Below are 15,632 nucleotides of genomic sequence, written 5' to 3' on the forward strand. Positions count from 1 at the left end.
TGCAACGATGATGACGATCAGCAGCACTAGCTAGCCACTTCTGATTGGCTGATTGCATCTTAACCAGTCCCGCTGATAGCATTCCATCCATTAGTCTGGCTGCTATATTATATGTAGTCGCGGATGTCTATTCACATTACTTAATTGATATTTCCATTTGTTCTGCAACAGGAAAGACCATTCCGGTTTGATTATTAAAAGGGAGAATAAAACAAAATGTTTGTAATTTGGATGTATATTTAATTATATTTTATACATACTTGCCAACTCTCCCGGAATGTCCGGGAGACTCCCGCATTTTGTGAGAGTCTCCCGGACTCCCGGGCGAGTGTGGCAATCTCCCGAATTCTGCCCACTTCACTAGGAAGTGCCCCACTTCCTAGTGAAGTGGGCAGAATTAGATCCCAAACGCCGCGATTCCCGGTGAATCGCGGCGTTTGGCCCCGCCCCCGCTGTCAAATGACGCAATTTGCGTCATGACGTCACAGGGGGCGCGTCCGAAATGACGCGATTTCGGCCACCCCGCCCCTTCACGCCCCCCTCCACTGGCTGGCTCCCGGAAGGGAGCTGAAGAAAGTAGGTAAGTATGATTTTATATTGAAAATGTGAGTTTCCCCATTTATTAATCCTGAAGACGAGACCTGTCGGTAGCATGACTGGGTTTGAGCACCTCTGCCCTAGAGAATGGGATGTTACTACTAGATTCTCACATGATTTCCAATATTATAAAATGTGATTATTGGTGTAGTTTGTATGCAAATGATAACAAGTCATTTGAAATTCTTTCATGGTATTATGCAGCTCGGTCTCTGCAGGGAGCGTATAATAGAACTCGGAACTAATCTTTTCTAGCAAGAAATTCTTTCAGTGTTTAGTGTGCAAAACAAGGGAAGCTGTTAAATAATTATCAGCATCCCACAACCGCATAGAAAATACCAGCTAGGAGCTTGTAGGAGGTGTTCTCCTGGGGGACATGCTGGGAGAGGAATAAAGAGAACTCATATACACACACATTCCTCTCTATAACAGCCTTTGCACAATGCAGACATATTTCAATAAGGAAGTAGAGTTCTTATAGTATCCTGGTAAAGAATAAATGCATGAGCACAAATTCACAGAACCCAAGAATAAGATCTTGAATACAACATTAAATAATTATTTTAATTGCAGCCAAGATCATAATAAATAAAATGCTGAGTGTATTTGAGAAGCTACTATGAACAGGGTGCTAGAGTACAATAGAGTATACAATAGAGTATAACATTTTTGTAACAAGAACATGAACAGTGAAAAGAGAGAAAAACAATGAGAAACGGAGCAAGGAGAAGACAAAGAGAGCGCAGAGCTTATAACCCGAGGGCGCAGAGCGAGCAATGCCGCGGATGAGGCGCAGTGCGAGCAATGCCGCGGGGGAGGCGCAGTGCGAGCAATGCCGCGGGGGAGGCGCAGAGCGAGCAATGCCGCGGGGGAGGCGCAGAGCGAGCAATGCCGCGGGGGAGGCACGGAGCGCGCAATGCCGCAGGGGAGGCGCAGAGAGAGCAATGCCGCGGGGAGGCGCAGAGCGAGCAATGCCGCGGGGAGGCGCAGAGCGAGCAATGCCGCTGGGAGGCGCAGAGCGAGCAATGCCGCGGGGAGGCGCAGAGCGAGCAATGCCGCGGGGAGGCGCAGAGCGAGCAATGCCGCGGGGAGGCGCAGAGCGAGCAATGCCGCGGGGAGGCGCAGAGCGAGCAATGCCGCGGGGAGGCGCAGAGCGAGCAATGCCTCGGGGAGGCGCAGAGCGAGCAATGCCACGGGGAGGCACAGAGCAAGCTATGCTACGGGGAGGCACAGAGCAAGCACATGCTATTAATTAATGTTGGAATTGGCTGAATTTATTTATTATCTATTTATTGAATGCTACAGATTTAGTGTTGAGGCTGGTTGGAGGAAATACGCCATTTTTATGCCTGGACCATTTATCGGAAAGGACGCAAATGTATTAAATGCAATTTAATCTCAGGGCTGGATGGGGGAAAAGTAGCCTAATTATTAGAAGTAGGTGCTATTAATTTATTGTTGAATCAGTCGGGGGAAGAGAGGCATAGAGTGTTCACTTATTGCTTGGCTTTCCTGGAGGTGAATAGTAACTCTGGATCCTGGAATGTTGGCCCTCTTTGGAGAAGACAGACAAGCAGCGACTGAACGTAGACACCAGCAGCCACAGCATGTAGTCAAAGCTGCAGTAACAGACAGGTGAGCGCAGTATTGTCTGACAACTCTCCCAATTATGGGGGGACAGTCCTGATTTTGACCTGTCAGGACAGGTGTGTCTAACTTCCTGCTGGTCTGCTCACAAAGAGGGAGCCACATTCCCCAAACTGCGGCTATTAAACAGGGTAGACTGCCTTCCTCCATTGAATAACCACTGAATAGTGATATTAAATTATTTCCTCTCCCTTCCAAGACACAAGTATTATCATTGCTCTGATTAAAGTCCTGGACCCAGATATTGACACTTTGTTCATTACAGGAATAGTAAGAATAATTTAAGAATGTGCAAAAGTACAGACCCACGCCCCCCACTGATGCTTTGTGCTGCCACGTACCCTCTTTAAAACATATGTATTTGTTTATGCTGGATAGGCATGAAGTTTGTATATGAAAATGACAGCGTCTGCAGGGATGCAGAATGTAGAAGGTTCTGACGGAAGGAGCAGAGTGGATCAGGCCATTGATAACTAAATGCAGACTGGACACACTGGTGCATCTCATATTACGTCCACATGTAAAAAAGGGAATCTGTTTTTAAGGAAAAGATATTAAAATTATATGTAACGGATGGAGAGGGTGCATTTTATGGGGGAAGGCCCTGGTTGGTGGGTCTATGCAGATTACTTTCTGGGTCTGTAATGGAGAAGGAGGTAATAGAAGGATTCCTGACCATGGCCTCATCTGTGTGGAGTTTGTTTGTTCTCTCCGTGTTTGCGTGGGTTTCCTCCAGGTGCTCCGGTTTCCTCCCACACCCCAAAAACATACTAGTAGGTTAATTGGCTGCTATTAAATTGACCTTAGTCTCTCTTGGTCTGTGTGTGTGTGTGTGTGTGTGTATGTTAGGGAATTTAGAGTGTAAGCTCTAGTGGGGACTGATGTGAGTGAGCTCTCTGTACAGCGCTGCGGAATTAGTGGCGCTATATAAACAGCTGATGATGATGATTGTCTAACGCCAGGGTTCCATACTTTGGTTATACACTGCGCCACTTGGTTGGACTGTCCCCTAGCTGCCAGCCAGCCCCTGACCACCGATCAGGTCTACACCCTTCAAACCCTGATCAAGAATCATGCCCACAACACAAAGAATTTAACAATATGTATATGTTTTGTGGATTTAGAAAGATATTTTACTCAATGAGCATCTCCCCCCACCCCCCCACATATAAACAGCACCAGACAACTCATCATACCACAACCTGGCTAAGCACTTTATCATGGAAACAAATAAATACAAGAACAATATACAGCAGACTGGAAGAATGAAATAAACTAAAAAAAAACAACTACAAAGACATTACAAGCTGGCATCACATCAAGTAAAAGCAAAACAGGAAAAGGCACGAAGGCTGCACAGCCTGGAAACAGTGATGGGAAGATATAAAGAGCCTCAGCTCTTAAGAGCAAAATGAGCTGCCCAGGTGCAGTAGAATGACGCAGTCTAAACTTGACGCGCAGACATAGACGTATCTGCCCATTGCGGCTCTACACTGGGAGGAGGAGTTGGGGCAGGCTGCTCTAGCCCGAGAACAGGAAGTAACTTAGTATGTAGAGGTGCAAGCAGATGCAGATACGCCTCCGAGGAGGTGCATCAGGTTCAGCTGCACCCCCCTCCTGGTGAAAGATTCCGTATGGATGATGATGGTCAACACCAATCTTGCCAATACTGGGATTGCCATCTGTAGGTGCCAGCCTTCACCCATGGTGTGGGTGTTTTTAGTGTTATGTGTGTGTTTTGGCTGGTTTTTGTTTTTTAAACATTTTTACAAGGTGTACTAAAGGCTCCACTGGGCCCCGGATGCTAGGGCAAGCTGGTACTTGTAGTCCCTGGCAGCCATAAGCATGCCAAACCACTTAATAATGGCCAGGACATGCTGGCAACAGTAGTGCACCTTTTAAAACATGTTGAAGGCCCATTCCCTCTAAGGGACTCAGCCCCATGCTGACCGAACCTAGGGCCGATTGGCACTACAGCAGAGGGACCCCATACTGCAGATGTTCCTGCTATAGTGGCACTAGCCCCTGGCTGATATAGCCTACCGCTGGTATTTGCATTTTTGCGGAATCCAATGCTGGTTTTACAGATACCAGTCTAGGCTGGCAGCACAAGCTGTTTTCATTTATTTACTTTTGTGTGTGTGGGGGGGAAGGAGGTGCTGCTTTTTTCCCCAGTTATTTATTTTTTTCAACCTTCCCCAGAGAGAAAACTAAGAGAAAGAGGTTTTGATGAATGATTGGATGATGGAGGAAATCAGAGAACTCGGGAGGAGGAGCGAGTACACAGAAGGACAAGAAAGAAGATTTGGGAGAAGAAGAAAGGAAGTAAGTAAAAAGAGAGGCATAGAAAAAAGGAAGAGAAAAGTAAAACGGTACAAAAAAGAACAAAAGAAAAAGAAGAGGAGAAACGAGTGAGACTCAGGAAGTGAAAGAGGAAGAGCGGAGACGGGGGGAGGGGGGGGGGGAGGAGGTCCAACAGACAGAAAGCATAAAATAAATAAAAGTGACTAATGGCCTGAAATTGAATTACACAGCCTGCTAATCTTTATGACCGCATGCTTTCTGTGTGCTAGCCTCAGACTCCCAAAATTCTGCCGTATTGAAAAAACACCGGGTAGGATTAAATTAAATACATACTACACAGACAGCACTGTGAGACAAGTGTACAGTAACAACTAAATGGACTTCATAATCATTGCAATAGCGGGGGAAGATGGTGATTGTATAGACATAAAAGAAAACTGTACAGACCTGCAGCATACAGCATCTGTGTTGTCACTGGACCAAGAAATAGTACAGTAGTAATGATACAACAATCCTTTGAGCTATTATTTCTACCCTATCCAGGGGCAAATCTTTGCAGTGAATCCCCGTTGGACTTAATCATCATCACCACCACCATTTATTTATATAGCGCCACTAATTCCGCAGCGCTGTACAGAGACCTCACATCAGTCCCTGCCCACTGGAGCTTACAGTCTAAATTCCCTAACACACACACACAGACAGACAGACTAGGGACAATTTTGATAGCAGCCAATTAACCTACCAGTATGTTTTTGGAGTGTGGGAGGAAACCGGAGCACCCGGAGGAAACCCACGCTAACATGGGGAGAACATACAAACTCCTCACAGATAAGGCCATGGTCGGGAATTGAACTCATGACCCCAGTGCTGTGAGGCAGAAGTGCTAACCACTAAGCCACCGTGCTGCCCAACTTAATGCAATTTTTCATCTTTCCAGGTAACTTCAATTGGATTGACATTGAGATATACATCTACAGACAATCGGTTGCTTTTACATCCATGCTAGGTATTTCACTGCTGTCTCTGTGGCACAGTATAGGGAAGAGACGCTGCCAAAGCATGCTGGGACTTGTAGTTCCACAACAATGGGAGAGCCTAACGGTGATCACCACAGCTTAAAACATGAGGGAAGAACAAAATGACACACACGCAAACTTAATAAAGGAAAAGTCAAGGTATTGTTCTACCATTTTCCATAACAATGCTGGTAATTGGAGCACTGTTCGAAGTTCATAACTGACTATTTGTGCCTAGATAACACTGTTTTGAGAGAATCGAGGAAGTAACAAAGCAGTTCAGTTAATTTTTACGTTTACTTTAACGACAATAAAGAGAACTAGAGTTCTTTAGGCAGAATTATGTGCATTTGTTTTGCTAAGAGCATGTCTTCATTTTCACTCGCTCTGCTTAGTCTGCACTGCTAAATAGCCTAATTAAGGATACAACTAGTCTAGCTCATATACTTCACTGGGAACATCCTTTCAGCGGGAACAATGGATTAAAATGTTACGCTGGAAGTCACGTGACCTGGGCCAAGTCCATGATCCTATTTATTATGAGAACCTAAAGGTGATTGCCCACCTTAAGAAGATTAACATTAACTGGATTGTACATGACCTACTGCATCTTTGACTAAAGGTGCTCCTTCATCTTTCTGGCTAGCTTCTGAGCTTTCAAGCAAAGTCTCTATATCATAAAGGCAGATTTATTATCCTTGCTCTTTAATACAGCACGGACTTACTTTGCTCTGTGCACTGGGTATAATAGAATCCGCAGAGCGGCTCTAGGTCATTTCCAAGGGTGGGAGGGGGGTAATTTTTAGTTAGGTTATTCCAGTTTTCATGTTTACTTGACAGTTTTACCTTCACTTTCTAATGTATAATTTGTCTTTTATTCCCTTCAGTTTGAATTATATTTTAGTATATATGCAGGAAAAATTACATGTCACTATTTATTAAGCCATAAACTATGTGTCAACTGCTTTTTGGTATGGTTTAGGCATTTCTAAAGCTGGGTACACACTACAGAATTTTCCACCAACTTTTTATGCCGAGCGATTTTACATGCGATCGATGTTCCGATCGCTCGGTCCATGGACTGCATGCACACTAGCCTTGTTTAGGACGATAAAGGGAAGAGCGGATGTCCCTTTAGCGACTTTTTACAGCCATGTTGTCGTGAGCAATGACTGTAATTTCGTACTCACTGTTGTGGATCGGTCGGAAGTTTATACACACTACACAGCGGAAACGAGATTGGAACGAAAATATTAAATGGTACGACCAACCAAATGAGGCGACAATCGTCCATTTGGACAGACTTTCGACCATCGTGTCACTGCACACACTGACCTGACTTTTGAACGAGCGGTCGTATGTCGGCTGATTGAGCCGATTATTGGACGAAAACCGTGTAGTGGGTACACAGCTTTAGTTACAGAGCTATATAACAAAAGCCTAACACAGGAGATATCATACATATCTCCTGCATTAGTCTAAGTTTAACATTAAACCACAGTCCCCATATTTTTTAATGGGGCCTACTGTCTAGGGCAATTTAACAAGCTCCAAAAAGAGATTTTCGGAGCTTGAGCCTATTGGCCAACGCCATTCTACCCTATGGAGAGAGCATTGAGGTATCTCTGGATCCTTCACCGCAGCCTACCTGCTCTCCCCTCCAGTTACTATCGCAAAATGCCTTTGAGCGTGAATGACCTTAGGTCACGCTTGTGTGAAGCCACTTTGCGATAGTGATCAGAGGAAAGAGACAGACTAAGGTAAGTGAAGTCATCGAATGCGCTGTTCTGGGATGATTTTCAATAAATCCATCTGAAAAGTATAGGCAATACCTTATGCATGTGTTTTGATCGTGCCCAGTTATTCGGCCCTTGTGGCGAGAGGTGTTTGACCTTGCAAGGAAGTTACCTCTATATCCTTAGCTCCGACCCCACTTGCTGTCCACCTTCATTTATATCCTGAACAATTGCCCAAAAATTACAGATATATTTGGGGAAATATCTTAGTAGCCACTAGAGCGGCAATCGCGCAACTTTGGAAACAGTCCGTCCCCCGTCCCCCCCGCCTCCCCACCCATCACAAAATTATTACGAAGATTCATTATAGCTTCCAATGGAGACATGAGATGCTCCTTATTCTATATCACCGTCCTCCCCAATTGTTAAGCGGATGTCTTGACACGAATTCACAACTGAAGGCGAACGTTCTAGATTAACCCACCCCCTCAAAACACATAACCTTTACCTCCAGCCCCGCCAGGTCTACTCCCAACGCCGAGCTAAACATTAATATAGTCTTTTCTTTTCCATCCTGTTGGGATATTGTGGATATGTCTTTGAAAATATGCTGTATGGTTTGATATACAATGCTATGTCTGCTTCCCACTATGTACCCCCCCCCCTTTTTCTTCTGTACCTCTCTAACCCTTACTTTTAAAACTTCAATAAAAATTATAAACGTGAAAAAAAAAGTATAGGCAAAAAACGTAATTGTTAATTAATTAATAGGCCCCCAAGCATTTGTGACCATGCGGAATGACATCACCGCCCAACAATTATATTAATATATTTTAAAGGCATGACATCACTACCCAAAAAATAAAAACATAATTTATACCAATTTTCCACAATAATATATATATATATATATATATATGTATTATACAAGTGACATGTGACATCAGGCATACAGTTTTGTGACTATCTCAGTCCGGGAAAGCTCTTATATGGACATTTCATCTTCTGTCTCATAATATTACTGAACACACTCACATAAAAAATGACTTGAGACTGTGGCTTTGGGAGAAGTGAACTGTAAGATGATCCTGACTCGGTAAAGACGTGTTCTCTTGCTTTTAGGTCACAACAGATCAAATGAAAACAATTATTTAAACTAACTGTGTTTAAAGCATTTAACAATTGCCAAGGTCAAGTGTCTGCAGAGTTACAAGGCCCAAGGGATGTGTTCCTGTGGAAACAATGCAAATAAATTATCTTGCAGACCTTTTCAGTCACTAAGTGACCACAAAGGTCGTTCTGTGTGCAGTCGGGAAAGTTTTATGCAAAACCGATATAGATTATTTATCAGGCCTAGAGAACATTTAGGATTTAGCCAAATGGCAACGACATAGATGCTGCAGACTGGCAAAAGAGCTGCAATGCATATGTAGGAATGACACGGCTAGGATAAAGCCGCAAACAATCTTCTTAACCTGTAAGTATCGGCACAGAGAGGCGATGTATGACACAGGAGCGGCGAGACCACACCAGACACAAGTTCCCACTGGAACAGAACATAACAGTAATATATGAAAACATGGAAGGTTCACGATGTTGTCAAAGTATTATACATAGATCTAAACTAGAGATGCTCAGGTTCAGTTCCCTGAGAACAGAACACACCCGAACTTAGCAGATCCGAGTACCGAAACGGCTCGGTACTTTTGCGCGCCCTTGGAATTGAAAACGAGGGAAACCGTCATTGTTACGTCATCGGATCTCGGGAGTTTTAGGTTCTATAAGTACTGCCCCCAACGGCGATCCAACGCCATTTCACAGAGGGACACAGAAGGGGGTAGCACAGTTCTTGGCAGCCTGTAGTGCAGTTGGGCAGCGTCATAGGTAGAATAGAAAGAGGAGGGGGTAGCAGTGTTCTTCAAAGTCTACAATGACATTTAGGAGAGCTCCATTGCTAATTGTCAATGTTGAAATAGAAAGAATTAATAGGTCTGGTAGGCTTGGTCTTCTAAATGTGCAGTCCCATAATGTACAGTGTTATATAGTTAACACACAAAGAGGAGAGCTGCATTGCTCCATTGCTAATTGTCATTGCTGAAATACAAATACTAGGGCTGGCAGGCTTGGTCTTCTGAATTTGCAGTCAAATTGTACGGTGTTATATAGGTTACACACAAAGAGGAGAGCTCCATTGCTAATTGCAACATTTTTCTTTTCTGCCACTGCTGTGTGACAATGTGTCCTAGATGTGCTAGGAACTGCCGTGTGTTTGAGTCATTGCTCTGTCGCTTAGCCTCCAGCCAGGTCACTGCAGTCTTTGTCTGAAAGTGTATGAAAATAATATTGTGACCTGTGAGGTGGTCAAAAGTGACTGGAAATGGCTTGAAATTAGTGTTATTGAGGTTAATAATAATGTAGGGGGGGGAAAAAAAGCAAAAATATGTGATATTAGCAAAAAAAAAAATACGGATATTATGAAAAAAAAATAATAATAAAAAAAAAAAACGGGATCTAAAACCAAAACACGAAAGGGCGGTTTTGCCAAAAACAAAACCAAAACACGAAGTTAATCCAGATCCAAAACCAAAACCAGAACATGGGGGTCAGTGAACATCTCTAATCTAAACCAACATTTGTGGAAGAGACATACCTGATGTCAACCACCCAACCACCCTTTATGTCCACAATCTTTAACAGTTCAGAGGGCCACAGGCTGCACCAATACTACCTGATGGAACCATCATGACCATAAATGAAGCGTTGCCCTGGAAACGCCAAACTAATCAGCAGATATAATCTTCAACACATCACAGCACCAACCCCAGTGTCCTAATGAGCCACACCAAAGAAAGAGGTGGCCCAAAATAAAAAGATGAACTACCTTATTTTCCTTAGGAACACCCTGCAATGCTCATCTCTAGCAAATGCAATCCACCACATAAAGACCCCCCCCCCCAAAAAAAAACAAACAAACCGTGGAGTAAGCCGTGGTCAGACTCACAGAGCCACTGCACGAACCATACACAATATTGGATCACCAAAGCAAACCACACACACACGTGGAGGGCCATAGACAATCAACATTTAACACTTTTAGGGCAATACTAGCAACTCACAGCAGTGATATGGAATGAGTGACAAGATATAGCCAAAGCCATTCAGAACGAAAACCCAATCTACTTATAGATTGTAAGCTCACACCACCAAGTCCTACTGTACCTTAGTAAAATCTCTAAGTCTATATACTATATGTATTTATCACTGGGACACATCTCCTTCCCAGGTTTTCCATTAAATTAATTTGTTTTGGGTGTATCCCATGATAATCCTATGTGCAAACATATTATATGCATAATTCCAAATTGGAAGAACAAATATTATAAAATTTGGCACTGTTTCCCACCCCGGCTCTTCAGACCAGCTGGATGGCTGCCTTGGGGCTGTATTACGATAACTCTAGGGCTCACACTTCAGTTGCTCATCAGAACGTTCCAATATATCCAGAAGACCCATACAAAGACTGCATAGCATTCCAGAAGTGAAATGCTTAAGTACACCTTTCACTGTAACAGATGTAAACATTCAGGGAAGCAACAAACCAACTTTCCATGAAACCCATTGTGATTAGTAGTGATTGGACAATATGATATAAAAGAAAGCATTGTACACAAAGCAGACTGTATTAGGGCACAACTACGGCAGTGCCAATTCGAGCACAGAGCTTTATATGCTCTCTAATTTTGCCAACAAGTATTTATTACCACAAGTTATATGACAATCTGATTATTATAACCAATAAATGAAACCAGAACCAAGTCAAACTAATTGAGATATAGATGTATACACATCTCTCTCTCATAATATATATATATATATATGTTTGGAGGGAGGGAAACAGTATTCACATTTAATAAATAAACCTATTATTTTAATGTTGGGGCAGAAGGGATGCCTAATTATAAAATGTGGGTGCTATATTGATTTAACACCAGGGCTGGTTGGAGTTTTCTAAATTTCATGTACTCATTTTGTTTCCCCCAAATACGGCCCCCAACATTCCAGGATCCAGACAAGCAGAAACTGAACTAAAGACACCAGCAGCCACAGGTGGTGAAAGTGACAAGAACAGGTAGGAGAGAGCAGGACAGTCTACCAGCTGTTCTGAACCTGGTGGGGCAGTCCTGGATTTAGATGACTGTCTCATTTAGTCAGGATTTGGTCTGACACTGTACTGCTCATGAAGGCAGAACTGTGTGCAACTAACAGTAGAGCACACAGCATTGCCTGTGTATTTGTCAAAAATGACAACCATGTTACATAATAGGGGTCTCCCCTTGTCTAAACTACCCCTGCCCCCCCAGAGCTTTAATCCAGCTCTGGGCCAGGGTGTCAGATTGATACCCTGTGCTCTGTTCAACAATGCTCTGTTTAAACCCTATTGCTGGCAAAAACATCATTTTTTTTTTTAAAGCAAAAGGGCTTTTTGCACTTTGATAAATCAGCCCCTGTGTTCAGTACTGTAATAGAACAATATTATACAATCTATTGCTATAATATGATATAAATATATAATATATATCCCATTATAATCAGACAGGTATGTAAAAAAAAACCCAGTTCTGTAGGTAGAAGGAGTATATAAAATAAATAAAGGTTTGTTTTTTTAGTGCATTTTTTATTTTAATTATTCAAGATTTATCATTTATAATAATAAAGTACCACTGGGTTAAGCAACACTAAAATAGCCTCTTGATAAATATATATTGTACCAAAAACCGCCCTTTAAGGATGGGCTGCTACTTATGGGTCAGTTATGTGTGTTTGCCCCACCGGGCTAAAGTCTGCAGCCAGCCCATGCCGGTTTTTAACAACTAAATATCACTGGGGCAGCTGATAACTAATCAGCTAAAAAAGCAAAAACATAAATAAAACAATAACACTAAGTCATAGTCACTCAAAACTAAATAACATGGGAGGTGAATGGATAGTCACATGTACGTACATAAAAGCACACAATCTTTTTGAAAGAGACACCATAAAACTGGTAACTACACAGAAAATCATATAGTCCTACATTAGCTAATAAACTCAACTATACCCTTTTCATCATAAAAACTTAACACAGTGGGAAAACAGTTGACGCCTGTTTGTCAAAATATTTTAAACAGCCTTCAGGTTCTTATAAAAGAAAAAAAGGATAATGGACTAACAATGTAGAAAAGCAAACAAACAAAAAAAACCTTTGAATATGTGGTCCAATAATATATACTAATATTTGTCATGGCTTATTATCTATTATACACAATAATAGTATAGCAAGCAATGAGGCAATCTCACAGTACCGGCTATAAACAAACATAAGAGAATAGAGGTCACCAGTGGTTCCTGAACGTCCTCTTTAGCATATGTAAAAAGCAAAAGTACAATTGATGCTTTTCATTCTTAGTTTATCTTTAACTGCACATTAGTCCGTGTTGGGTATAGAGTAGAGTCAAGTGCTTACATTCAATTAGAAGACAAAGAGGGAGATGGGCACAACCAGGTTAATTAGGGTCACTGAGCAGCCACAGATCCTTACCTAACCAGTCATTAAACTTCTTAACCTCGGAAGGCAGACCCAGCTCGGTGAAGTCACCCGTGTGCAGGAGGATGTCCCCGTACGGCATCTGGATGCCATCTGTCCTGGAGTGTGTGTCAGAGACGCAGACAAAACGCGTGTGGCCGGCTGGTTTGGGTGTGTCGTAAGGGATGGGGTCTACCCTGGAGCAGAGATAATTAAAAGGAGTGTTAGGACACACAGGATGGAACAGCTGAAAAGGAGAGAGAGAAAGTCAAACTTCAAAACACAGCACACACAGGATTATAGTGCGTTAATTATTAATTCAGAGTAAACAATACTTCTACCCAACAAAGTATATACAGGAAGCAATGTTAGAATTCTAAAAAAAGGCGACATTCCAATTCATTAAGAACATTTTGTATCAATTCATGAACAAGGCTTTAACAATGTTCTTAGTTTTTTCTTTGCTTTTTGTATATTATATTAAAGCATGTCATAAGTAACATACAAGTTCGTAAATAAGGTGTACAATCGAGGACAATCAAAGCTAACAATTCAACAGTGGATACACATGTCAACCAGGACAGATCTTGGGAGGAAGCTAAGCAGAGCTCACGGAACATTGTCAACAGTAATTAAAACAACAAAATCAAGATAACATTGGAAAAGGGCCAGCAGCAAGTACACAGATGGGGTATCACTTAGCACGCAGTACGTGGGAGCCACCCCCGGAGGCGAGAATGGTAATTAAATGAATCAAAGAATGATAGGTGAATCGTTAGCACATACACAGGTACCATACCAAACAATGTCCTTAAAACACCCCCAAACATGTTCTTTAATTGGGTCAGTGAGAGTCTCAGTGAAGATTTCCCACATGTCAAAAAAGGCCCAGGTACATTGTTCTGTCATCATGGATGCTTCCACCCAATCCATTCGGAATACATGGAGAAGTCTTCCAAATATAAGGAAGGGGGTGGTGGAATGTTCTGCACCATCATCTGGAGAATACTTTGCAGCTGTCAAAATCGCCAGTAATAGTTTTCTACTGCCTACTGATAGTTTTAATACCTCTGGCCAATATTTCAAAGATAGCCCATACTGCAGTTAAAGGGAGATAATTAAAAAGGTAGTGGTTTTGCAAGGTAGTCAAAGAAGCAGAGAATCTAGGGGGCTGTCCCAATCATGATTAGAAAGTGATCGGGCCACTAAATTCGCATAATGTTAGGCATGCAAGAAAGCTAAGTTGGACGCCCTAATCCCTTCATGTCGGACCCCTCACTGTTGGAAAGTCAAGGGCTTCTTGGTAGAGGAGTTCAAGAAACGTCCCATCATACAAATCCCGTGTCGGTCCAGAGAGTGAAGGGATAGGCTCCATCCTGAAAGTTAGGATTCCCAAGCAGAGGGAGATGGACAGAGAGATAAGGATTCATTTTTTGTCTATACCGTAATATGTGCCACAACTTTCCAGTGGAGATCAAGACAGTCTTATCAAAGACCTCCACTGGAACCTCGAGACCATGGACATGGCGAAAATGGTTAGTTTTAGGCCAGGGAGAAAATTTTGTTCCCGGCAGGTAATGGGCATAGGTTTTAGACCCCTGTATCCAATTCTGTAGGTACCTAAGTTGGGCAGCCTGATTATAGAGATCTACATTAGGCAAATTAATACCATCATTAATCCTGGACTGCTGGGGGTAAATGTATCAAGCTGAGAGTTTTTCGGCGGGTTTGAAAAACCAAAAAGATTCTAGCTATCATTTATTTAGTACATTCTGCAAAATGAAAGCTAGAATCTGATTGGTTGCTACAGGCAACATCTCCACTTTTCAAACCCGCCGGATAACTCTTAAGCTGGATGCATTTACCCCCTGGAGTCTGAATAGCTTGATTCTAGATTTCTTTTTGTTCCAAATAAAGTTGCATGAGATATCATTGTGATTTAGCAAGAGCGGTAGACACTGGACTGGACTGGATAGAGGGGTCTAGTATATCATCTTAAGCAAATTTGCCCTGCCCATAAAGGAGAGATGGAGACAACCCCAAACCTCAACCTCTTTAGTGACAGCTTCAATTAATTTTAAAATATTAAGACGATATTAAGACGATGTAAGTAGCCTATGTTCTTGGGAAGCTGTATACGGAGATAAGGGATAGCCATAAGTCACCCATTTAATTGGTATGCCTCTGGCCCAGTAGGATCGGAGAAAACCAGGTCGAAGGTACAATGTCAAGGATTTCTGAAAGTTTAGTGAGCATCTAGAGACTTTACCAAATTTGGCGACATTAAGTGTCTCTTCCACCTTTGGATGACTTTACATAAGTTTGCAGAAGCTCTGCTGCAACTTGGACTAAATATACTGCATTGTATATCGATCTTCTTTATATGTTTATGTAGCCACACATTCATTCCATCAAGCAGAGTTGATTATCTTCATTGCACTGGGTTACAATACAGCTCTGCTCTGCATTGGAATAAAGGGGTTAAATAAAATGTAAAATGTACTGTAATAAAAACTTAGGATATTGATTTGTGCCTCAATAAGTCTAATTTACCAGTGTAGCGGCTAGAGTAATTGGTTCTGTATTTAATGGTTTTTTGGAAATGAAAAAAAGAAAAAAGTGAGGAATAATTGTGCCTTGTGTTCAGACTGTTAGCAGGATTTCATTAAAACTATTTTTAATCTACAGTGCCTGACTTTTCCTTCTGCTGTACATAGAGAAGCCAATGGTTCTAGAACACAGAAGCAGGGATCAGGTTTCATTGCA

The 15,632-nt window shown here is 42.2% G+C and overlaps 1 protein-coding gene across 3 annotated transcripts in view; it reads right to left on the reverse strand.

Moving 5' to 3' along the window:
• Positions 1-15,632, reverse strand: part of MPPED2 (metallophosphoesterase domain containing 2) — a 125,113-nt gene that overhangs the window by 81,962 nt on the left and 27,519 nt on the right. For all 3 annotated transcript variants that reach the window (XM_075188024.1, XM_075188025.1, XM_075188026.1), the window contains exon 3: positions 12,882-13,063. In XM_075188024.1, the coding sequence (XP_075044125.1) occupies positions 12,882-13,063 (182 nt within the window). The remainder of the gene's footprint in view (positions 1-12,881; positions 13,064-15,632) is intronic.

The sequence above is a fragment of the Mixophyes fleayi genome, chromosome 10 (genome assembly GCF_038048845.1).
Source record: "Mixophyes fleayi isolate aMixFle1 chromosome 10, aMixFle1.hap1, whole genome shotgun sequence".
In the NCBI taxonomy this organism is placed as follows: domain Eukaryota; kingdom Metazoa; phylum Chordata; class Amphibia; order Anura; family Limnodynastidae; genus Mixophyes; species Mixophyes fleayi.